The sequence below is a fragment of the Lissotriton helveticus genome, chromosome 1_1 (assembly GCF_964261635.1).
Source record: "Lissotriton helveticus chromosome 1_1, aLisHel1.1, whole genome shotgun sequence".
NCBI lineage: Eukaryota > Metazoa > Chordata > Amphibia > Caudata > Salamandridae > Lissotriton > Lissotriton helveticus.
In genome coordinates, this window is record NC_136057.1 from 1,512,251,811 (window position 1) to 1,512,278,089 (window position 26,279).

General features: G+C 46.8%; 1 protein-coding gene across 3 annotated transcripts in view; it reads right to left on the bottom strand.

Annotated features, from left to right (window-relative positions):
* Nucleotides 1-21,958, bottom strand: part of LOC144828578 (zinc finger protein 567-like) — a 548,232-nt gene extending 526,274 nt beyond the window's left edge. For all 3 annotated transcript variants that reach the window (XM_078686893.1, XM_078686884.1, XM_078686876.1), the window contains exon 1: nt 21,773-21,958. In XM_078686893.1, coding sequence (XP_078543019.1) covers nt 21,773-21,796 — 24 coding nt within the window. In that variant the 5' untranslated portion in view covers nt 21,797-21,958. The remainder of the gene's footprint in view (nt 1-21,772) is intronic.
* Between the last annotated feature and the right edge of the window lie 4,321 nt (nt 21,959-26,279).

Below are 26,279 nucleotides of genomic sequence, written 5' to 3' on the forward strand. Positions count from 1 at the left end.
ACTACTGGCAACCACAAAGAATGGGAGGACAAACGAGAACAAACAACTTTACCCATCACGTACAGGAAGAGAGATGCTACACTATACCCTATACAAACGGTATAATACATCCGAGCAGTTATATATATGTGATTACACCAAATGTAATCTATTTTGGAGAAAGAAAGAGTGTGTGTGTGCGTGTGTGTGTGTGTGTAAGTGTAAGAAGGTGGGGGCCCTTAGTTCACTTCTTCATATTTCGTGGACATGTCGAAATTGGGTAACTTTTGGAATGAGGTCCCGTTAATTAAAACTCAGAAAATTGGGAGGAAAATAGATGGATGTCCAGAAATCTCTTATCTCAAGAATTGCAATGGACGGTATATGGACGCTTTGCATCCAAACGCTGGAAAAAGAACTTCGCGTTTTCTTTTAGACACCAAACAAGGGATACTGTCCCCGAGGACAAGGATACAGCGTCTCCCTTTGGCACTGGACCCAGAGATTGTGGGATCTTTCAGGGCACAAAAAGATAGCCTACGACGACTTACAGAGGAGCGCACAGAAACTCACCTAACTATGGACTCCAGCGCTAACATACTTGAATGGCAATAGGTGGCGTACATGCCCAAAGAAAGTTCGAGCACTGCTTTAAAATGACGGAAAAAGAGCGATACTTGCTGTAGGGCAAGATACTGGTGATGCGGCCTAAAAACAGATTCATTAGACATGGGACGGGACATCAAGGGGGCGGGGGTGAGTGTAAGAAGAGCGATTAACTGTTTACTTTCGTTTTCAAGGTGGGAATGCCCACCTCAGGATGTATAGTCACAAACGCTAATCAATACGATTCCAACTTCAAAATGATATGCCATGTCAGTCGTCATACCCATGCCTTTAAAACATGCTTTGTGCATGCAGGTAGGAATTTACACACCACCACTTCCAAAATTAAAATTCACCGGGCGCCTGTGATGTATTACTCTATCGGGAATGACTCGAAGCTTTCAGTGACAATGAGAAGCCCGATCCTGAGAGGAAGCACACAACCTGGCATAAAGAAAGAGAAGTTAAAAACACTCATTTACCCTTTTCAATGTGCGCGTTTTGCTAGTGCTATTTCATTAATTTTGACACTAGATGGCAGCACTGGCCAAATCAAGCTGTGTGCAATTGTAAATGCACGCTTTTAGTCGTGACTCCACAACTCTAAACAAGCATCGCGGCCTCGTGACCGCGAAAGTTAAAGTTGTGCATGTACAGTGTTTCCTTTACTGGAGCCAGCAGCGCAGGCAAGATAATTGCTAACAGATGGCGCTGTGCTGGCTCCCGCAAGGGAATCGCCATACATGCACGAGCACTGATAGGAAGCTGTGCAAAACATGCACGAGTTTCAAGTAAAGTGCTGAGCGATTCCAAGAGGTCCCTCTAAGCAGTGCCTACGCACTGCGTAGCGAGACCTAAACAGCAAAGAACTCTGGCGCTTATGAACTAGACACACCACTGGCTTAAAGTAATTATTCAGAGCCCGCCAATGGCACTTGTGTCAGAATCAAAATGTTTCAATATTTACTTATGAGGGGTATAGGTTTCAAATGACATCAAATGCTAAAATACTGATTTGTTTTCGGAAGTCTGAAGGATTAGCTAGGGTAATGTTAATCCTTAAAATGGCAAGTGCTCTATTAGAGGTGCACAACTGAGGCACGTAATCTGGTGGCCGGTGATCTATTAAGGTTTTGGGTAGGTTGTGACAAGACGAAACAGTATGACTGTTAACGCTGCACAATTTAGTTGAGGAGTCAATCTTTACTGAGGATATGTGAGAGTGTGCCTTAATGGAAAACATAACAAGTTAAACCAGTATATCGAGCAAGAATGAATCCATCAATGGTAAATGTAGCACATGATAACAATTACTTCACTGGTGTGTAACTCTAGAGGAACATGTTACTTACCTTCAGTAACGCATTATTTAGAAGAGACAATATCTAGCTGCAGATTCCTTACCTTTGAATTTCCCAGGCGTCAGGCTGATGGGGAAACTTTTGCGTGAGAAGTACCCATGCGCGCTGTCAGCTGGCTCCATTTGACTCTGTGTGAGGTCATTGGTGTAATTAGAGTGGGTTATGGCGTTGTGGTCACCTATATAGGTGCCACCCAGGCATGCAGACGTCAGTACTTTTCACTTTTGCATGCCAGAAGTGCAGAACCATGAAGTGACTGACTTGAATGTGTGTCACAACTAGGGCCCAGTAAAAGGGATCAACCTTAACCCTAATAAATGAGTCCGGGGGTTCACGCAGAGGAGGGGGTCGCTCAGAAGGGAAGGGGGTCGCTCAGAGGGGAAGGGGGTCGCGCAGAGGGGAAGGGGGTCGCGCAGAGGGGAAGGGGGTCGCGCAGAGGGGAAGGGGGTGGCGCAGAGGGGAAGGGGGTGGCGCAGAGGGGAAGGGGGTGGCGCAGAGGGGAAGGGGGCTGCGCAGAGGGGAAGGGGGTCGCGCAGAGGGGAAGGGGGTCGCGCAGAGGGGAAGGGGGTCACGCAAAGGGGAAGGGGGTTGCGCAGAGGGGGGGTCAATGGGATGGCAAGGGCGCAGGGGATGGCGTGGGGTATAGCGGGGAGGGTGGGCAAGGGTGGGGCGCGCACGGGTAAGAATGAAAAGGAGGATAATAGATAATGAGGCAGACAGAGGGTCAAACGACCTTTCTGTACAATATTTTACAAACCTTTGCCAACAGCAGGCGTATACTCCTGAGGCGGAAGCCGGGAGCACGCAGATTAGCGCGAATTGGCAAAATTGTTTTAAATACTTGTGTGATATTTTAAAACTTACTTCTCCTTCTGAGCACTCCCCCCACCCCTCCTCACCGATCTCCTCAGTACTGAGCAGCCGATATGAACGCTGCCACGGGGTGGAGATAGAACTGCCGCCATTGCGCCAAAAACCCGCAGGCCACGCCCACAAATGCGAGGCCACGCCCCCTGCACCGCTACTAAAGGCGCGCTGACGCCAGAAATCATTCAAGAGACATTCTACTCCTGAGGCGGAAGCCGGGAGCACGCAGATTAGCGCGAATTGGCAAAATTGTTTTTAAATACTTGTGTGATATTTCAAAACTTACTTCTCCTTCTGAGCCCCCCCCCCCCTCCTCACCGATCTCCTCAGTACCGAGCAGCCGATCTGAACGCTGCCACGGGGTGGAGATAGAACTGCCGCCATTGCGCCGAAAACCCGCAGGCCACGCCCACAAACGCGAGGCCACGCCCCCTGCACCGCTACTAAAGGCGCGCTGACGCCAGAAATCATTCAAGAGACATTCTACTCCTGAGGCGGAAGCCGGGAGCACGCAGATTAGCGCGAATTGGCAAAATTGTTTTAAATACTTGTGTGATATTTTAAAACTTACTTCTCCTTCTGAGCACTCCCCCCCCCCTCCTCACCGATCTCCTCAGTCCCGAGCAGCCGATCTGAACGCTGCCACGGGGTGGAGATAGAACTGCTGCCATTGCGCCGAAAACCCGCAGGCCACGCCCACAAATGCCAGGCCACGCCCCCCTGCACCGCAATAAAATGTGTCTCCCCAGGACGCTCAGCGGGCGCGCCGCCAGCGCACCAAAGGCAAGCCCGTCTGCGCCCGTCCGCGACCGACAGAGACCAAGGGCCACCCCCTCTGGTATCCCCTCTAGGACTCAATATAGCACCAGTGCCCTCCTCAAACTTAAACCTCCCAAGGAAGCCCACTGCCATCACCCCCACCATCCTCTGGCCCTTCCAACCTCCTGTCCTCATTGTAACACTAGTCTCAAGCTGCGCCGGCATACCCCGGAGCAACAAAGCTTCACCATACTACTTTTAAACTGCAGATCTCTGCCCAAACATAGCGCAGAAATCTTTCTACTAATTTACTAGAAAAAACCCGACGCTGTCCTATTAACCGAGACCTGGTTAACATCTGACTGCGACCCTGATGAAGTCCAAGCACTTCCCCCTGGCTATCAGATCGCCCGCAGAGACCGCACTCGACGAAAAGGAGGAGGGATTGCTGTCATACACAAATCCGCAATTCAGTGTCACTACACGCCGGATCCTATCCCGGATTGCGAAAGTATGTCCTTCTGCTTGAAATTCACTCCGAATGATAGCCTAACAGGAATACTCCTGTACCGCCCTCCAGGACCTCTGAACAACTTTCACCTGGCACTTCCCTCGCAAGCGGCGGTTTCCGCCATGTCCTCTTCCAACTTCACTATACTTGGGGACATTAACCTGCACTTTGACGACCAGTCTGACAACACTGCCAATGAGATAGTCTCAAGCCTAGCCGCCATCCAACTGGAGCAACTAATTAAAAACCCCACCCACAACAAAGGCCATCTGCTTGACCCTGTTTTTAGTAACTGTCCCAACCTCTCAGTAGGGTCCATCACTCAGCTCCCGTGGACAGACCACTTCCTCATCCCACTCACCTGGTCCACCCACAAACACACTCCTAATATCCCCCCATCACGCACAAAGAGGAACTGGTCAAAACTCCCTCTAGAGCAGTGGGACAACCAACTAATGGCCACGAAACCCTCATTTACCCAGGACCCCCTACTGGATAGTGGGATCTTTAATGAGTGGATCGAGGATTCCCTTGACACCGTTCTTCCCATCAGGAAAACAGTACAAAAAAGAGCCCAGGAAACTGCTCCTTGGTACTCAGAAGAACTGAGGGAACTTAAACGTCAGTGTAGAAGGATGGAAAGGAAATGGCGCCTTGAATACACCACCACTGACAAAACCAGATACAAGGAAGCCATACAGGCATACAAACTTGGGATCACTAAAGCCCAATCCACTTACTACTATGGAAAAATCATCTCCGCCAGATCTAAGCCCAAAGAAATCTACCAAATCGTCAAATCCCTCTCCAAAATTTCCCCCCCTTCAGTGCCAGTCGATAACCCTACCGGCCGATGCAATGATCTAGCCGACTTCTTCCACCAAAAAATCAACAAAATATACTCTTCCTTCACCACTTCCGCACCCGACCCAAACATCAATGAGCCTCAGCTCTCAACAGATACTACACCCTCGCGCCTAGTAACCATGAGCGACATCCCATCGTTAGTCTTGGAATCGCTTCAAACCCTTGCACTACAAATAAAATCTGGCTCTCCCTCTGATCCAGCGCCTCCCCTTACGATGACCATGGCTAGCCAAACAATTCTCCCCACCCTCTTAGAGCTACTGAACTGCTCCTTGGAAAAGGGAATCGTACCCCCATATGGAAAAAGGCCATGGTGAAAGCACTTTTAAAAAAGCCCAACCTTAACGTGAACGACTCCAACAACTATCGTCCCATCTCTCTGTTACCCTGGGCAAGTAAAATACTGGAAAAGCATGTTAATCTTCACCTAACAAAACACCTCGAAGAAAATCTCCTATTGGATGTCACCCAAACAGGATTCCGCCCAAAACATGGCACGGAAACAGCTCTCCTAGCCGTGGTAGAAGAATCGAGAAAGATCTTGGATAGAGGCGGGTCAGTGGCAGTGGTCCTCCTCGACCTTAGCGCCGCGTTCGACACGGTATGCCATAAAACTCTACTGCATCGATTACTCGATCTTGGAGTCTCTGGAAATGCTCTTGCATGGTTAAGATCCTTCCTGAGTGGAAGAACATTCCAGGTCTTCGATGGTGACTCCTGCTCCACCAGCAAACCTCTGAGCTGTGGGGTGCCACAGGGCTCTTCCCTGAGCCCCACGCGGTTTCATGTCTACATGAGACCGCTGGCTGGGATCGTTCGTCAATATGGTATCAAGATCATATCATATGCGGACGATACCCAGCTCGTGGTCTCCCTGGCACAGAAGAGCAGCGGACTCCCGCAAGTCAACATGGCATCCTGCATGGAAGAGATAAAAAGCTGGATGACGGCATCTTCTCTAAAACTGAATGGGATAAAACCGAGATCTTGCTTCTCGGCCCCCCCTCCCCAACCACCATTGCCCAGCTATGGCCCCCCAGCTTGGGCCCTCCCCCATCTCCAAAGGAAGACATCAAGAGCCTAGGAGTCTGGCTTGATAAATCCCTGACTCTTAACACTCAGGCAACCAAGACCTCAGCAATTTGCTTCGGATTAATCCGGATGCTGAAAAAAATCCTCCCTATTCTACCCCTCGAAGCCAAACAAATCGTCATTCAGGGCCTCATTCAATCTCGGCTTGATTTCAACAATGCCCTCTACTTAGGAGTACCAGAATATGTATTAGAAAAACTTCAACGGACCCAGAATTGTGCAGCCAGGACACTACTACAGATACCCCGCAGAGAATCAGTCAAGGCAGGGATTCGATCTCTCCACTGGCTCCCTGTTAGGGAAAAAATAAAATTCAAGGCCCTCTGTATCTCCCACCAAGCCTTCTACAGAGCTGGCCCCCAGATCAACCACCCCCTTCTCACCCCTTACCGCCCCGGCAAACAACTCCGCTCATCAAACGCCTGACTTGCCACAGTTCCCCGAATCAAAAGATCTGGGGCAGGAGGCAGGTCCTTCGAGCTCAACGCTTCCAAGCTCTGGAACTCCCTTCCCCCCTCTCTAAGATTAATCAGATCCTCTCTTCATTCCGCAAAGAACTAAAAACCTTCCTTTTCAGAAACTAAGCACCCCACCCCCCCCCTCAGAGTACTATGCCCTCTACTCAGCGCTTGGACGCCCTCGGGCAGCAGCCGCGCTATACAAATTATCTTTTCATTTCATTTCATTTCATACCATCTTAGTGGAGGGCCACCTGGCTGCCAAAACCTCCACACTTCAGGAGGAAGGTCAGAAACGCAACTGTCACCATCCAATCTCTATGCATGGAGGCGGAGAGTTGACAGGTTCGGTTGGAGGACCCTCCCCTGTTGCTGCAACAGAAGATCCTCTCGAAAGGGCAGCCTGATCGGAGGATCAATGCTCATTTTCAAAAGCTCTGGATAGCGGACTCTCCTCGTCCAGTCTGGACCCACAAGAATGACTTGGGCCGGGTCGCTCCTGATGTTCTTCAGAACCCTGGGCAGGAGTGGTATGGGCGGAAAGGCGTACGGCAGGCCTAAGCTCCACTCACATGGAAAAGTGCCGCCGAGCAATAGCTGCCTTGGAAACTCCAGTGTGCAGTATTGCTGACACTGCATGTTCTCTTCACTCATGAAAGATACCATATGCCACCTCCGACTAGAGACGCCATTCGTGATCTGCTAGGCATCGAAGGCTGAGTATGCCCTCCCTTGTGTTCAGAGAACCTGCCAGGTGTTGAACCACCAGGGTTATGCCCTGCTGTTCCAGCCATGTCCAGAGATGCAGGGCCTTTCGACAAAAGGTCCACGACCCCACCCCGCCCTGCTTGCTGCAGTACCACATGAAGGTGGTGGTGTCCGTGAACACCTGCACTAGCTCCCCCTTGACTGAGGTAGGAAATGCTTTCGATGCCCAAATCGCTCAGAGCTCCAACAGATTTATGTGGAGCTCCGACTCTGATAAAGACCAGTGTACCCTGATCTCCACCTCTTCGTGATGGCAGCCCCACCCCAGAAGTGACGTGACGCATCGGGGTTCTGGTTGGGGAGGGGAGAGGGGTCTGCTGTCGAACTAATCGCGGTTCATCAACCATCACTGCAGATCTCTCGCAGTTCCTTCCGAGATCTGGACCACGTCGGTGAGATTTCCTTGGTTGGAGAAGATGCAGTTGCCAGGCAACCGGATCAAGCACATAATCTGAATCCCGGAGACTGGGTGGTAGTGAAGAATCACACCCGAGAATCGTGCCTACCACCCAGGTGGGATGATCCGCGACAGGTCATACTAGTTACAACTACAGCAGTGAAATGTGCAGGGTTGCCCAACTGGATACATGCCTGTCATACTAAAAGGTGCCCAGCTCCTGAGGAAGAAAGACCACAACTGACACAAGCAATTGAGGCCGCTGAAGGTTGTACAGCTGAAGAATCTAGAGCAACAGATTCTGAAGAAGCTGACAAAGAACAACCGAGCACAAGTCAGGAAGATTGGATACCAGTGGTAGACATACTTGAAGTGACTGTTAAAACAAGAAGCAGAACCAGATTAGAAAGACCAGAAACTAGAGAGGACCAGACAGTGGTAGAAAAACATGCTCAGGAAAAGGTGAACAAAACTGATAGGGACCCTGAGCAGGATCAGACAGGGAAAGAAACCAATACTGAGGCAATCAATGAAACAAATGAGCTTGAGCAGGTACAGATAGGCATAGAAGAACATGTTGAGGCTGCAGAAGAACCAAGTGCAGTAAGTCATGAGCAGGGACCAGTTAGGAGAAGAACAAGTTCAGGAGGAAGGAGAAGAAAAAATCTAAATAAGACCTGAACAGGATCAGAAAGAGGAAGAAGAACGTGTTCAGGGAGATGAAACAACAATAACAAAACCTGAACAAGGACAGAGAGGGACACTGAAGATGAGGGAAATCAAATTGTGCCACAACTTAATGAAAATGAAAGAGTTCTTGAAATAGACGAGGAAGGTGAAAGTGCAGTGCAAGCCAAGAAGGTCAGAAAAGGTGATAACTGGCCAGGTGGTGTCAAAAGGTTAAAATATCACTTAAAGACAATAAGTGAGGAACCGGAACAAGTGAATGAAGTCACTAGTCAGTCTGGGCAGTTGGTTGAGAAAACTTGACGAAGAAGCCAAAGACTGAGAATCTTGAACAATAAGTTCAAAGGCCCTGAGTGGACCTATGTGATTCTTGAAGAACTCGAGAATCTAGATTTAAATGAAGAAAGTCACGAGGAAATAATTGCAGAACAGATTGATGAAGGAGAAGTGAGACCTCCTTGAAGTATCAAAATAAATAAAATTCATAAAGCAAAGTGAAGAAAAGAAGAGAAATCTTTTTAGACTAAAATGGCTGAAGATAGGGTTGCTGGAAGGCCAAAACGAAATTGTGTAAAAAAGTGCTGTAGAATCTGTATATGTAGCATACTATTAGTAATCATAGTTTGGCTATTTTTAACAATAGCAGTTCCTTACTAAATGATAGCAGATAAGAAAAATAACAAGGACACTAATAAAAAGTTAGCAAACTTAAAGAGAGATAGAGTAGAATTAGAGGCACCAGATGAGTTAGACCTGCATCATACTGTAACAAATAACGAGACTACTTATTCACAAAGTTATTATTTCAATATGTAGACACTATGGAGTTAGTTATGTTTGTATGAAATTACCAGCTTCAGTAGAAGTGGGTGTTACCAACCATCATTTACCGTTAACATATGGCATTTCATGTAGTATTTTAACCAGTTTATTTTATAGTACAGGAAAGTTACAGTATTATTATTCAAACTTAGATATGATCTTTTCAGAGATTCCTATTCGAAAGGATATGAATCCAGTGCTTAGTGATCAAACTGCACAGTTTATGGGTGAATTTTTCTTAACCATGAAGACAATAGATATAGCACACAAGCATAATTTAACATGCTCATTACATGAAGAAGAAAATATATTTTTGAATTTAGTGGAAGAGAGGAGACAGGACTTTCAAAGAAATGCTTCTGAAAATAAACCCCATATCCCACCATGGGCTGAGAAAGAGGGAATTTATACAGCTAGCAAGACTCATGGCGCGATGTCCCTAGATTTTGTAAAGAAAGGGAAGATCTGCCTCCATAGATTAAAGACTGACTTTAACAATGTATTTATTGGTTCCAGTGAGCGTGAACATAACTTTTTGATTCTTGGAGGTTAGGGACTAAAAGGGGGAACAGATCCAGTTTTTCCTTGTGTGCATTATGTGTGTGGGAATAAAGCTTATTTTAAGTTGCCTGCATGGTGGTACGGGAGTTGCTATTTTGGAATAGTATTCCCTAAAGTTTACCATGTAAAAAAGAATCACTGGAAGCAATGAAAACAATAATGAACTAATCCTTAGTAAAAGAGCTAGTTTTTCAGAGATAGTAAGGGATATATTTAGTTCATTGATACCTTCAGTGGGAGTCATTTTGAATTTATGTAAAATTTGTCAATTGTCCACAGTAGTTGATCGCCTAACGACTGATACTGCTGGGGGTTTCTTAATGATCAATACAGAAATGGTTGCAATTAGATCTATGGTTTTATAAAATCGACTTGCGCGTGATATATTATTAGCAAAAGAGGGCGGAGTCTGTAAAATGCTGAAAGCACAACATTGTTGCACTTATATACTAGACAAAAGTGTTGAAATTGAAGGATACATTAAAAATATTTTGAAACTTGAAGAAGAATTGAAACCACTGGAAGTTGGTAGTGTATGGAAGAAATTAACAAATAGTATTACCTCACTAGGGACTTGGATTGCTAATGTAGGAAAGAGTTTTATAGGCCACATAATACTACCAATAGTTGGTATAACAATAATAGTCTTAGCAATAATGATATGGTGCACATTTTGCAGAAATAGAAAAAGTTATGAAGTAAATGGGAAGGAAAAGAAAAGAAAGTATGAAGAAATACAGATAGAAGAAATGAAAGATGAATTATACAAGAAAATGAAAAAGTTAAAAGATAAGAATGAGGAAGGGAATGAAAAGACTAGAAAGGGAATTGAGATGTACTAAAGTTGGCATCTGGTTTGTGATGGGTAATTTTGCGGTGTGGAGTGCAAAAAAACGATGGATTTAGGCCCAGATCTCTGTACTGGGGTGAATGTATGACATTGCTTTGCATTCTGCCCATCAATTGTTGTTTTTGCATTTGTCACCCCGAGTGGGACGGGTATGCTCAGACGTGAGTCCCATGCTCTCCACACCACTGGAGTCAAGCTATCCAGGCTGATGAAGGCTGATAGCCAGAAACCGGTCCTTGGATGCTTGATTCCGGTCCAGGAAAGACATGGCTTGGCAGTTCGGGCTGGACTGTTCCCATGAGGCACAGGGTCAAGGCTGATTTGCATATGGCCATGTCTGACCCGGGGTGGTGTGGAGTGCAAAAAAACGATGGATTTAGGCCCAGATCTCTGTACTGGGGTGAATGCATGACATTGCTCTGCATTCTGTCCATCAATTGTTGTTTTTGCATTTGTCACCCCGAGTGGGATGGGTATGCTCAGACGTGAGTCCCGTGCTCTCCACACCACTGGAGTCAAGCTATCCAGGCTGATGAAGGCTCATAGCCAGAAACCGGTCCTTGGATGCTTGATTCCGGTCCAGGAAAGACATGGCTTGGCAGTTCGGGCTGGACTGTTCCCATGAGGCACAGGGTCAAGGCTGATTTGCATATGGCCATGTCTGACCTGGGGTGGTGTGGAGTGCAAAAAAACGATGGATTTAGGCCCAGATCTCTGTACTGGGGTGAATGTATGACATTGCTCTGCATTCTGTCCATTAATTGTTGTTTTTGCATTTTGCGATGGCACAAACATGCCACCAGAGAGGGGATTTATGGAGCAAGGACTCGTAGAAAAGAGACTTGCTTGAAGACAATTCTCTCATATAACTCATAACGCCGTACTAATTGTGTATTGTGTAATTAATATGCACTACATTTCATTTATAGAGAAGAGAAGCTTGCCTACGTGTCTTATTAACAAGTAACTAGAGTGAAATCTAAAATGGCTGCTAATGCGGGAAACTGTGCATGCGTCAACTGCATCTACGTAGTATGACCAGCTGTTGCTTGGAGGGAATTTTCTGCACCTGCGCATCTAAAAAAATGGCCGCTTGACGCTCACATGCTAAGCATCTCTTTGCTGAAACTAAACCAAGCTATTTACTAATTGCTAATGAGGGGAGAGCATTTATAAGTTAATGGGATTAGAGTAGAGATAGGTGATATACAGTGAAATCATTTTATTTTTAAATTAATATACTTCTTTTTGACTTTTTGATTAGTTCTTATTTCGGGCCTTTGAAAGAAACCAGTCTATATCTCATGTGACTTCTACACATGTGCAGTCTAAGTGAGCTAGAAGCAGCGCTGTATTCCTTGAATGCCATCCAAGAAGGAAACAGCAACATACCCTGGGAACCAGCACGATGTCCTGTGAAAGGAAGAAAATTTATACGAAATGTATACTTTGTGTTTGATAAGAATGTGAATACGGGTGGGAATAAAGATTTTGAATAAAAATTAAGGGGCGGGATCATTAGATAATGAACTAAAGAAAATATTTAAAATTCTAGCATGGTGTGATGATCATCCCCTTTGCTTGTCCATTCAGGGGTAGGAATTCTATGAAATAGAAACATTAATGGGTGGTACATGACATTAGAAAGGTATAATTGAAGTTAGTTAGTTAGAGCAGGAAGACCGTTATGCTGTCCGAGAGAGAGAGGCGTTGGGACGGTGATGCTACAGAGCTCGGGGTGCTGTCGGAGTGATGCACGAATGCCAGTGTCAGAGAGGGGTGCGACGTAGGCGTCGGATCTAGAAGCGGTCACCTTATCTTGTCCTGAAACCTGTCCTGAATCCTGAAGCCTTTATCTCCTGATTCTTTCCGGTGGGGGGACACTTACCAACTCCTTGGCCAAGGGGTCGGTTTTTACACCATCCCAGGTAAATATAATGTTCTGTAGGTTTAAATTTGTGCTGCTCTCCCCATCCTCTTCATTCTAAGTATCATCATTTCTTGCCAATTTGAATCTTTTCTTACATGAGAGACGGAGACTGTACTGTACTTTGAGTTTGGCTCACAATAATTTAATTTAGATAAACATTTAACATTTTCCCGAGTCTGTGGTCATCTCATTGTAGAGAAAAGTACGTTTTATTCATGTAATTTCACCATCAACTAGTTCAACTAATGGTCCATTGACCAGAGGAAAGAACGTTTTGATCAGTGAAAGATTAGTTAGAAATGACTGATAACTAATCTTAGAAAGGCAAATATAAAAATTGACCTCAGCGGATTTAACTGGCCTGTGTGTGTGAGTGTGTGTTTAAGGGCCCAAGGTGCGTATGGGATATTAGAGTATCTGAGGCTGGTTTACCGCTGGATCACTGTGCCCACTGGAACTTCAGGTTCCACTGCACAGCCTGCATATGCCACCTGGCATGCTTTACCAACAGAACACCGGAGGCTATGAGGCTCAAAAGACTCAGAATTATTTTCACCGAAATCCAAGATAGAGGCTGAAACATCGGAATTATAACCTGAATATCCTGGACTCACTGCTCAGGAGGATAAGCCCGAAACTGCACCGTGTCCAGACCAGCTACGATGAAAGGGAGCATCTGAGAAGGAGTCAGGTGTAACTTCAGCAATTTCATAGAGAACCCCAGCGAATGCAGGAGGTCCGCCATAGTCTGAAGGTGGGAGACAACAGCCTGGGGCGAGGATGCCCTCAACAGCCAGCCGTCGAGGTAGGGAAAGACTGACACCCCTAATATGCGCAAATAAGCTGCGACCACCGCCATCACCTTGGTGAATACCTATGGGGCACTGGTAAGCCAAAGTGGAGCACAGTAAACTGAAAACGCTCGGGACCTACCTTGGACCGCAAGTAATGCCTGTGGCCCGGCAAGATGGGGATGTGTAAAAATACGCATCCTGCAAGTCCAACGTTACTATCCAGTCTTCTAGGTCTAGGGCGGAAAAAACCTGAGCTAGAGTGAGCATCTTGAATATCTCCTTCTTGAGGAAGAGATTGACGGTCTGAAGATCTAAAATGGGCCGCAACCCTTTGTTCTTCTTTGGAATCAGAAAATAACAGGAATAACAACCACTGCCTATTTCTGAAACCTGGACCCTTTCTATAACTCCCTCTCCCAATAGAGTTGTAACTTCCTCCTGAAGTAATTTCAGATGATCCTCCGTCAGCCGTTCTTGATTTGGCAGAATGGTAGAAGGGAAAGAAAGGAAAGCCAGAGAATAGCCCTCCTGAATGATCTGCAAGACCCCCTTTTCTGATGTTATGGATCTCCAGTGGGGGAATTATGACAGATTATCCCGCCAACTGGAATTGTGTGGTCTTGCAGATTTAGACTAGGAGTGCTTGGTGGCTGCGGCTGCTGGGGGGCAGGGTGGCAGATGACTTCTGGCATCCATTCCTGGGTCGGAATGTACCACGTCCACGTCCCCGCATGGCTTTGGAAGTCTGCGTAGGATGGTGGCTTGGATAGGACTGGCACGGCTGGAAACCCCTTCTGTTGCTGCAAAAGGGGCAAAAAGTAGATTGGGCATAAGGAGTAGAGGAGAGGCCCAAGGATCTCTGGCTGTAGCTCGAGAGTCCTTGAACCTGACCAGGGACGAATCTGCATATTCCCCAAAAAGGCTCGTTTCATCAAAGGGCATGCCCAACACATTGGTCTGGACATCACCCTAGAAGCCAGTTTTCCTAAAACAAGCGTGGCTCCTTAAGGCCACCACTTTAAAATCGACCTGCCCAGCAAATCTGTCATATTTAAGCCACACCTTATAGTGAATTTTGCTGCACCTCTCCGGTCCTTGACGCCTGGAAGACCACAGTTCGGGCTCCTCTGGGACTTGTGGCACCACTTGCGCAACCATCTGCCATCACTTTCATACACCCACACGACTCACACTGCTACTACACCGGCTGACGGGGTGTGTAGAATGGCATTTAACTAGCAGTGTGGCAAAGTTCTCCCATGTTTTGGTGGAAAGCTGGCGTGTGTCAGATTAAACCCCAATAGGTGTGATAGTGGGAAGAGTTGTGATTGAAAAACAATATATTCATAATTGGGTAATGCAGAGACCGATAAAACTAAGATAGCTAAATTTCTTAAGGTATTTTATATAAAATATTGCCTGCAAAAGAAATGCTGGCCAAATAATATGCTCACTTTCACCAGCGAATAAGATGCTGGTCGAATAAGAAGCTAACTACAGTCTCATCTCCGTAAGGGAGCACAAATTAGCCTAACTGCCACTGTTCTGAGGTGCTTTAAAAGGCCGCACCTACGTCAACTTTCCCACTAATTCCTTGAGAGAACCCCAAAACAACAAAGGAAGTGGACTTCAAATCTTGAGCAGTTAAGACCACTGAGCTTTAAAATTCTTTCTAAGGGACACAATATTCTCCCCAACTCGTAGGCCAAATGGATTTGTTGTGCCGTGCAATATCATCTCAATTTCGGTTTTGAAAACTTAGCAGAAATTCAAAATTTGCGAACATTCGTAACGAGAATTTTCAATTCTATTAAGGACACGGAGGCGAGGATTATGCTTCTCAATTTTCTTTACTGAAAATTCTCAGCAGCCAATCAGAAAGTGAAAACAAAAATATATACTACAATACCCATAAACCCTAGAGGGTATCACATGGTAACCATAGAGTAGACCCCTATACAAGGAGTGCCAGAGAATAGTACATCCTCTTTCTTTGTGTAAAATAACAGGTAAGTCCAAAAATTAATAAACATAATAAACATAGTCCAATATCTGGAACCACAGGGAAGACGAAGCCATCCATCAGAAGGAAATCCACCGGCCAACAGGCAACCACAAAACGTGAAGGTATCTTCAATGAAACAGCATCCAACGTGAGGTCACGAAGAGTCTCCGCAAAGGTGAACGACACCTAACGTTACTTGAGGTCAGAACCTGAAATCGAAAGACAAAGCCGTAATACCAGATCCCCAAAAGAAATTACATCATAAGGGGAGGGTTGAAAAGAGCATATACATATACATCATAGTATAAACATTTCAAATCAGACATTACAGTACTGAATTATGGGTGGGATAATCCTTGCCTCCATGTCCTTGATAGAATTGAAAATTCTTGTCACGAATGTTCGCAAATTTTGAATTCTATGTCAGAACTTGAGGCTCCAATTATGCTTGTTTAAAGCTGATCCACCACAATAGATGCAACATTAATAATAGGTTTGTAATAAAATGTTTTAAATGTAGAGTCAGATGACCAATTAGCTGTTTTCATTATATCCGCTAAACTGACTCCCATAGAAAAAGCTTTGGATGCCATAGCACCACGAGCAGAATGAGCACCAAATCTAGAAACATCAATACCTGCTTCGCCCATGAGCCAACGCACCCATCTTGCTAGTGTAGCGAAAAGGCTTCTGCAAAGCAATCAACAATTGACCTGTCATATCTTGACGAAAACCTGCAGTACTCACCTCATAATCACAGATACATTGTACCACACACAGTTTTGGGTTGTCAGGATAAGTGACGGAAGAGGTGTTACATTTAGTGCGTCTTGAAATGCGAAAAGTAACACCCTCTGGAGAAAACTGACGACCCGCCAAATCAAGAGTGCGAATATCAGAAACGCGCTTACAGGAGACTAGGCAAAGCAGCATAGCAAGTTTGGCAGAAAGTTGCTTACGAGACAAAGATTGATTTACCGGCCAGGAATCCAAAAGATGTAAGACAAGGGAGACATCCCATAGCTCTGAATATTTAGAACAGGGAGGTTTAACCAATCGGATACCTCTAAGAAGTTTACATAACAATGGATGTTTCCCAATATGTTTGCCGTCAATGGGCACATGGCCCGCTGAGATGGCTGACCGGAAATTGTTAACAGTGCGGTAAGCAAGACCGGAGGCGGCCATAGACGCTTAGAAGTTCACTACCAAGGAGACATCTGCTGAAGAGGGATCCACTTCCCGTTGAGAGCACCAATCACACCAACGTTTCCATGCTGTAGTGGGTGTTGGCCGACCAAGCTTTGTTGATAAATCTGGCAGCGTCTCCCGAAAGGCCTGGGATGTTCCAGCGAACCCCGAAATTCACCACGCGACCAGCAAGAGTTGACCTGACGTTACCAATGGATGTGGAGATTGAAGAGGGTCTAACAACAGATTCCACCGCTGGGGAAGAAGGACTGGAACCGCACAAAACATCTCCAGAAGCACCGGGAACCATGCTTGAGCCCTCCAAAGAGGAGTGATCAGAATCAGTTCCACCTGATAACACTTGGTCCGGGCCAGGACCCTCGGAATAATCATGAACGGAGGGAACGCATAACAAAGAGCCGGAGCCGAAGGTCACACCTGCAGAAAAGCATCTGTGGCTAGAGCCTCCGGATCCGGACGCCAACTGAAGAATACTGGAATCTGTTTGTTGAGCCTGGAGGCAAACAGATCGATCTGGCAAAGACCCCACAACTTGGACAGCAGACGGAACACTCGAGGGTGAAGCCGCCAATTGATGAAGTCCCGGAGATGTCGGGAATGCCAATCGGCAACCTGGTTGCTGCACCCCGGAAGATACTCCGCCACTACAAACAATTGGTTCTGAAGCCAAAAATGCCAAAAATCCTTCGCAATCTCCGCTAGAAGTCGGTATTGGGTCCCGCCTAACTTGCTGACCTAACAAACCGCAGACATGTTGTCCATGCGGAGAAGGATGCAACAATTGTCCGACCGGGCGAGAGACACCGAATCGCAAAGGAAACCGCTAGAAGTTCCAGGCAATTGATGTGGAGAGACAGTTCCTGCGGAGACCAACGACCTCCCGTGGACACTTGACCGCACCTGGCTCCCCAACCCCACCGACTGGCATCGGATTCGATGACTACCTCCGGCGTATTGCCAAACAGGGCTCGGACGTTCCATGACTCCATATGTTCCAGCCACCACAGCATCTCCCACCTCGACCTCCTCTGAGAGAGGAATCTGATCGGAATACCTGAGACCTTCCTGGAGATGGTGTATCTTGAGCCGTTGAAGTGCTCTGTAATGAAGGGGACCCGGGAAGCTCGGTTGTTTAGAAGAAGCTAACAACCCGACGACCCGGGCTACAGACCTCAAGGACACAGTCTGCTTGTTCAAAATCAACCTCAACTCTCTCTTGATCGATCTGATCTTCTGAGGAGGCAAGAGGAGTTGACAAGAAAGGGAATCGACCAAAAACCCAGAAACTCCATAGTTTGAGAGGGAATCAACACAGATTTCTGAGGGTTGACCAGAAATCCCAAAGTCTGCAATAGGTCTATGGTCCAGGCAAGATGTTGTAACACCAGACGAGGACACTGACCCATGATGAGAATGTCGTCCAGATAAACGATGAGGCGAACGCCTCTGGTTCGGAGAAACTCGACTACAGGCCTCAGAAGCTTCGTGAAGCACTAAGGTGCTGATGAGAGGCCGAAAGGAAGGACTTTGTACTCGTACCACGTCCCCTGCCATTGGAACTGAAGAAAACGACGATGAGGTCCGTAAATGGGCACTGACAGATAAGCATCTTTCAGATCCAGGCGGACCATCCAGTCCCCTTCCTGAAGATCATGAAGAAGATGGATACTCTCCATCTTGAAGTGACGATATACAACCCATCCATTGAACTCCTTGAGATTTAAAACAAGCCTGGATCCATCCCCCTTCTTCTGGACCAGGAAGACGTTGCTGACAAAGCCCTGGGGATGACGAACCGTCTGCACTATGGCCCCTTTGAGTAGCAGAGACTCGATCTCGCTGGAAATGAAGACCTGATTCTGATGGGAAAAAACCATTGGATGCGGGGGGAAAGCCTGAGTTGGGGATGAAGGAATTCGATCTTGTAACCCTGAACCGATTCCAGGATCCACACATCTTGTGAGATCTCTTGCCATTTGTTGAGAAAAAACTGGAGTCGACCCCCCAATTGAACCTCTGAAAAGGGAATCAGGCTCACTTGAGGCAGCGGACTCGCGTTGACCTCCCTGGTTACCACCTTAGCGTCCCTTCTTGTTGTAGTTGCGGGATCCACGAGTGGGATTGAAGTTGGCGGAGGAATTAGAGTCTTGGAATGTTCCACGCTGGGAATTATATCCTCGCTGGGTGCCTTGTTGGTATCCGCGGCCGAACGACCGCCCCAGATGTCGTCCGGCCCTTCCAAAAACCGGACGAAACGCCCTTTTTAAGGAACCCTGCGCCTTATCAAGGCCACTGAAAGTGGTGACAAATTTTGTTAACTCTTTCAAAAAAGGTTGGCCAAATAAAAGACCTTGCGCTAAGGGGCCTGACTCTGAGGCGGATAACTCTGCTAATTTTGGGTCAAGCCTTAGTAAAATAGAGCGACGGCGCTCACTAGGGATGTATGACGTTACAACGCATGCTATTACAATGCATGCCTTTACGACGCAAGTTTTACAACGCAACTTTTAAAACGACTTGCATTGGGGGGCGCTGGATAGTGAATAGTTTAATTTACTATTCCAACTCCAGTCCCCGTGGATAGTAGGATAGTAGGGAAGGTGTTGGAAACTATTCCCTATCCTAGAGTGCCCCCCAGGGCAAGTCGTTGTAAAAGTTGCGTTGTAATGGTTGCGTCGTAAAGGTACTTCGTTGTAAAAGTTGCGTTGTAAAGGATGTTCCCCGCACACTGAGCCCATCCAATTAAGTCATCTGGATTGATGATTTGCCCTGTAGCCTTAGATTTGTAACCCAAATCCTAAATTTTTGTTAGGGGGCTGGTCAAATCGAGTAATTTGTCCTGGCAGGACCTCCATGCACGATCCAAACCTTTCTTAGGATCCTTAGTATATTTTTTTCAAATGGGTAAGCATGGAAGGATCCACTTCCGGGGTATCTGCCACCTTGTCTGCCAAATGCGGACGCGGACATTCAGATCGTAAACGTGCCCTGACATCTTTGTCAAAGGGTTGCCTCAAATGGGACTGCACATAATTAGCAACCTCGGCAGAGGAAGCCAAGAGGAAGAATTTGGATGAATTATTCCAGTGGGTTCAAATGTTAGTAAATTAGGATGAGAGGGAGCTTCTTAGCTGGTGGAGGAGAAACGTTGGAGTCAGACTTCCAGGTAGAGGTAAGGAAGAGGTATCACCATCATTCCAGCGAGGCGAGTCAGAACCTTTGTCCTTGCTCGTAGACACATCAGAATGGTCAGAGGACAAGGTCTGAGCGAGCTTGGCAAAGTCCGCAGAGTGGGGGTTCTTAGAAGCCTTGACGCCAGAAGAAGCACAGGACTTTGCGCCAGATACCCAGCCCTGCTGAACAGCATAATTGCATACATGGTGTTTTAAAGGCTCAATTGTCCTGACAATAGCCTTGTTAACGGAGTGTTAAACACCCACATCCAGAGCTTCAACAAGCTCAGTCTCCAAAGACCCAGAGAGTTCCTCCTCAAAGTAGTCTGCGTCATCATAAAAATAGTCAGACATGACAGGCACTGATAAGTGACAATTCAACCCACAGGAGGAAAAAAGGGAGACAATATGCACTGCCAGTGGCACAGAATAACGTAATTGTAAAGACAGTGACAAATCAGGGCGAGTGGCAAAACCCCAGGCAAGCCAAGCAACACAGGAATCTAGAATTCCAAGTGTGCAAAATAATAATAAAGCGTGGAGGTAGGGCTTGCCCAGCACTACCACTCTAGGCCGAGCCTATTCAAAATTATCCAGCCCAAAGCCCTTCAACATGACCTGGGCATCGCTGGGAGGTTGGGAAGGTCGTGGGTCTAGAGCAAACACAAGCGCTGCTCCTGCGCTCAAAATACCAGTAAGCATTATCGCAATTTGCCGGTGAACTAAGAAAATGGCTACCGCGCATGCATGACCGGCTGAAACCAATACCAAATCAAGGCCGGCACTGTGAGAGTGCGCGCGATCTCGCTCCCCGTCTCCCGCTCCACTGTACTGCCCGCAGGCACCAAGCGCCCGTGACCCGGGAGGCTGACCGCGCTCCCAACGGCACGTGGCGGCCGCAATCAGCGCTGAACAGAACAGAAAACTCACACGGCGGTGCCCACACAGAGACAGGGGCCGCCGTGTAAGAAACGCGATCGCGGAAATGGAAACGCTGACACGAAAGCAGAGGCTGAATATCGGAACACCAGCACAGCGTGCAATATAAGAAATGCAAAGCGTCAGAAGCGGGCAAACAGCAACACAGGCAGTGCGAACAGCGAGCAGAGCCACATACAGGTACAAATGAAATTTACATATCAGTGCACATACAGACTAATCAAAGTACAATATGAAAGCACTATCAATAATGAGGAAATGCACTTAACTGGCTGCGGAGCAGCAAAGAAAGAGGATGTACTATTCTCTTGCACTCCTTATATAGGGGTCTACTCTATGGTTACCATGTGATACCCTCTAGGGTTTATGGGTATTGTAGTATATATTTGTGTTTTCACTTTCTGATTGGCTGCTGAGAATTTTCAGTAAAGAAAATTGAGAAGCATAATCGGAGCCTCCGGTCCTGACATAGAATCAGTGCTTAATTTGAGCTGCTGGCACTTAATTGTCAACTCTGGGATGTATGACTGTCAGCCACATGGTGGCGCTGTTTACCTAATTCTGTGCTGAACACAACAGTTGTTTAATAATTCTATATACATTAAAAATGACTATTACCCAAAGCTATACAAATAGCTTGGTAGGCAGGTATTCATTATTTTTAATTTAGAAAAAGCTGCAGTGCTTTCCTGAAAGGGCCCTGGGACTTATTTCTTTACAAACTAAGTACCGGTCCTCCGCTTCCTTGTCACTGCACTACAAGGCTTCAGAAGAGCTGTTCTATAAGTACTGGTAACTAGGCAAAGTGCGTCTAAAAGCAACAGATCTCAGATTCCTCCTTTGACTGTACATCGAGTAACATGTTTGATATCATAGAGTATCTGGAGTTGTGTTGAGATGAAGTGTCCAGGGGTGTACAGGAAGCCTATTGATTGGTGCCGCTTTGAACTAATCTGTACCAAGCGAATGCATTGCTGTGACTCATCGGGAAAGTTATGCATTGATAAAAAAATAACGAGATAGAGCATGTAAAAAAATGCAGGTCGGTTGGTAAACACAGACGTCACCTCTGAAAGCACCCCCCCCCCCCCCGTAAAATTCCACCACTCTTCCATTATGTAGCAATTTGCTCACCCTCTCTGTGTCTTGTTTAGACATTTTCACTTGTTCCAACGGTATTTCCCAGGTATAAAATATGTATCAGGTAACGACTCAGCACTGGCCGCGAAACACGCTTCAGAAACAAGCCTCACTATTCCATCCCGGGGACTGAAACAACTGGAAGTGAATGGACGCCCATACCAAAACAAAACTACGCCTGCTCAGACACGAGATGCCGATCCATAGCGCATGCTCACATTGCACACTAGAACGGTTGTGTTTCCGGTTCACGGAAGAGATGGAGCGTAACGCGGAAAAGAAATCGCGTTAATCTTTTTCTTTATGCTAAACTTAGATGCATAGCTGCCGGTGTTGTGTAATATTTGGTATCCCCTGCTCTTCGGCAGACTCCCGAGGTCCTGCCTATAGGACAGCTCCCAGCAGCCCCGCCCATTCCAGGAGAGGAGAACCTCGAAATGCGCGCAGTACAGATGGGTGATTCTTACACAGGCATTGAATCCCTTCTAGGAGACAGGAGGGGAAATAATTAACGGTGCTGAAACTAGCTCACATTACATAACCGTTTCTGGGCCATTTCCTACCGCTGGCTAAGCATGTTCTTATTAGGTTTCCGGATGTAGAGTTCTTTTAGGAAGCACGATTAAAACGTGATTTACAGTAAAATCTTTATGGAAATGTTATTCAAATTTATTTGCGCTGATATGTATGTAGTGTATGAGCACATATTTGTGTTTGTGCGTCTGCGGAAAAAAAACATGTATGCCTTTGTACTACTTTCATCGGGAGCTTTGGAGGACACACATGTTTGAATATCTACTTACTTTAGTCCAAGCACCTGCCTTTGCTTGTTTCTGAAAATGTCTGAGTGTGCCTTTGTCTTTCATGGCACGTTTCTGTGTGTTTGCATGTGTGCGTGTTTGTGGGTGCATTTGTGAGGGCATGCATTATGTGGATTTGGATGTGCTTGGGCACCTGCATGCTTTTGTTTTGTTTTTGTGGGTGCATGTGTGTGTGTCCTTATCTTTCACTGCAGGTCTCTGTGTTCATGTTCATGTTTGTGTTTGCATCTGTGTGGGCATACAATGTGAGTGCGTGTGTGGTTGCATGTATGCCTCTTGTACAGACTCGATTGCTGCAATGTATCTTTCAAAGTTAAGATATAAGATACTAAATTATATTCTGAACTGCCCAGTTCTGGTAAATATGAGCAAATACAACAGTCTAAACACTGTGAGTCTTATTTAAAGTTTTAAAATGGATGGAGACAAGCAGGTTCCTGCTCTCCTTGAAAATGAGCTGTTCCACACAAAACCAAATAAGATGCATAGTAAATATTTCATATAGAAATGATTTAGATCATTTGTATGAAAACAGTCGAAATGGAGAGCTTTTTTTTAATCAAGTATGTTAGTGGCTCTAGATCATGGGTACTCACAAACTTTCTCTCGGGGGCCAAATTTACAGTGTGGTTTGTGGCCCAGGGCCGTACCGGTGGGGGCGGGGTCAGTGGGGGCGGAGGACGGGTCTAGAGCAAAAAAAACTGACCATGAGGTTGAACACAGGTCCCTGCAGTAGACGCCTTCGTCCACTGAGACACCAGACCTGACACACATGCACACACCCACCTCTCTCTCTCTCTCTCTCACCCTCACTCTGACTGTCTCCCTCTCTGTCTCACTCCCTCTCTCTCTCACCCTTGGTCACCCTCACTCTGTCTCCCTCCCTCTGTCTGTCTGTCTCCTTCCCTCCCTCCCTCCCTCCCTCCCTCTGTCTGTCTGTCTCCCTCCCTCCCTCTCCCTCCGCCTGTCTCCCTCTCCCTCCGCCTGTCTCCCTCTCCCTCCCTCTCTGTCTCCCTCTCACCCTCTGTCACTCTCTCACCCTCACTCTGACAGTCTCCTTCTCTCTCTCTCTCTCTCCCCCTCCCCCTCTCTCCCTCCCTCCCTCAGTCCCCCTCTGGTTGTCACCCTCTTTCAACCTCCCTCTGTCTCCCTCTCCCTCTGTCGCCTTCCGCCTGTCTCCCTCCGCCCGTCTCCCTCTGTCCGTCTCCCTCTGTCTGTTTCCCTCCCTCTCAGTCTGCCTCCCTCCCTCTCTCTCTGCCTCCCTCCCTCTGGCACCCTCTCCCTCCCTGTCTCCCTCCCTCCCTCTGTCTCATTCCCTCCATCTGTCTCCCTCCCTCTGTCACCCTCCTCCCTCTGTCTGTCTCCCTCCCCCTGTCTCCCTCCCTCTCTCTGTCTCCTCTGTCGCCCTCTGTCTGTCACCCTCTGTCTCCCTCCCTCTATTTCCCTCCCTCTGTCTCCCCCTCCCTCCGTCTATTTCCCTCCCTCCGTCTCCCCCTCCCTCCCTCTGTCTACCCCTCCCTCTGTCCCCCCTCCCTCCATCTGTCTCCTCCTCCCTCCGTCTGTCTCTCACTCTCTGTCTCCTTCTTTCTGTCTCCCTCCCTCTCTCTGCCTCTCTCTCCCTCCCTTCCTCCCCTCCCTCTCCCTTTGTCTCCCTCTCCCTCCCTCTCCCTCCCTCTGTCACCTCACCTGGCGTGTGTGTGTCAGCTGGGGCTGAGAAAGCTTCCCGTCCACATCCGAGTACTTCACAGGTCTTTAAAAGACCACTTACTTGTTAATGAGGCATTGTTGTATTTCACCTCCTTTTAGCGCCCCTGCATCTCCACTCTGACCTTCGCTGGAATCGCCTGGCCCCCATAGAGCGCTGCTGCAATCGGCATTGTTTGCGGACACAGGCCACTCTTTAAAATGTTTGTTTTAAAACACAGGTAGGATGTCTACAAGGTTCGCAGGCCACCACAGAAGGCTTGCTGGGCTGCTGGCGGCCCGTGGGCCGTACTATGAGTACCCTTGCTCTAGATGTGCTCACAGAGTTTCTTGTGAAATGATTGGCATTTAGCCATGAACTTGTAATGAGGGCCTTTCTGTTACCAAAGATTAACTTGTTTGCCCTGGTTTTCACTCTCTGACTTAAGTTTCTATGGGAAAGCCCTGCTCCTGTCGCACCTTCAGTGCCCCTCCACATGTGGGTCATAGAAGAGGTCCCCAGGCCAGCAAAGCCCAGCTATTTACAAGATGAGAGAGAAATGAGTGAGAGAACCCTTTCATGCTTCACAAAGCTTTCTCATGTTTCAGAATGGTGGGAGCAGGTGTGAACCTGAACTTCCTTGGACATGTGCAGAGTTAAGGAGTTGGGTGCTTTATGTGAAGCTAGATATTCAAAGGTAGTGCTGCCTGTTGCAATCCGATTTGGTGGGCTAATGCACCTGCAAAAGAAACCTGTGTATAATGAATTAGAATCAAGTTGGAACTACTAAACCTTGTATCGTGGTGTCTGCACTATGAGAAGGCATTGTCCAAGTCAATTATTTTGGCTTATAACTGAAAGTACCTCTATGCTTTCATCCATGCAGTCACTCATCTGCGCTCACATGAGAGAGGTCACTCTTTATCATACAGTCAAGCATCTGGCCTCACCTTACCAACCTATGAAAATCTCATGATCGGACAGTGCTCCATGGCTCATTCATCACAAGCCCAGAGGACTGACAAAAGAGGAAGATGCTTGTTGTGCGTGAGGCCTCACTTTGGGAGCAACCTGGTCCCTTTTTATGAGCAATCTGGTAAAGTGCCTTCAGTTCAGAAAACACATTAGAACATGCCTTTTCAGAGATGCATTCAATGTTCACCCTTTAAAACATAGTCAATATAAAAACCAGACAAAAATGTCCTCCAAGACCTTTTCCTAGGATGACCATTGACGTGTCTCCTAATGTGTACCATACCCTGGTGGTCCAATTCCTTTCATCATCATATAATTCTATTCCTTTCACCTTCTTTACTTCCATAGTGCTCTAAAGTAGTCATAGGGCAACATCTAAGAGCTTTGTAAAACTATTAAATGCATAAACAAATCACTCCACCTTAGTTGCGCTTCCATACCGAAATAAAACTATAAATGTCCTATTTGTCTTGCTTGCAGAGGGGCTCAGACTCAGTAATTCAGTAGGTTTTATTTTTTTGTTTTTTTTAAAGTTTCAAAAAACCTGTATTAATAAGTTATACGGTTACACAGCATCGTGCCTACAACCAATCTGTGGCCGGCAGCGCTATTATGCATCTGTCAAATCAAGCAGGTACCAATCACATCAGTCAGGGTGTTAACACAGCAAGCCGCCTACAACCACTTTGGGCCGGCCGCGTTGTAATAACAATCATACATAACAATCGTCTGTAACAGGCATTAGAACATGGCAGCAAATAAAATCAGTCATTTCCGTGGAACATCATAGACTAGGCTCATTCCCCTCACAGTTTACAGTTCACAGTGCTGCCCAATCCCAAATTGCAGGAAATGAAGCATATCCTCATGTAAAGCTACCATGATGAAAGGGCATGCAGAAAGGCAACCCGGGTCCCCCAGCTGCCCTACACCTGACACTGTCAGTGGGTCAGCGCCATGTAATCCATGTCCCCGGTAACCCGATCCCGTGGGTGGCGACAAATAATAGTGCATATTTATT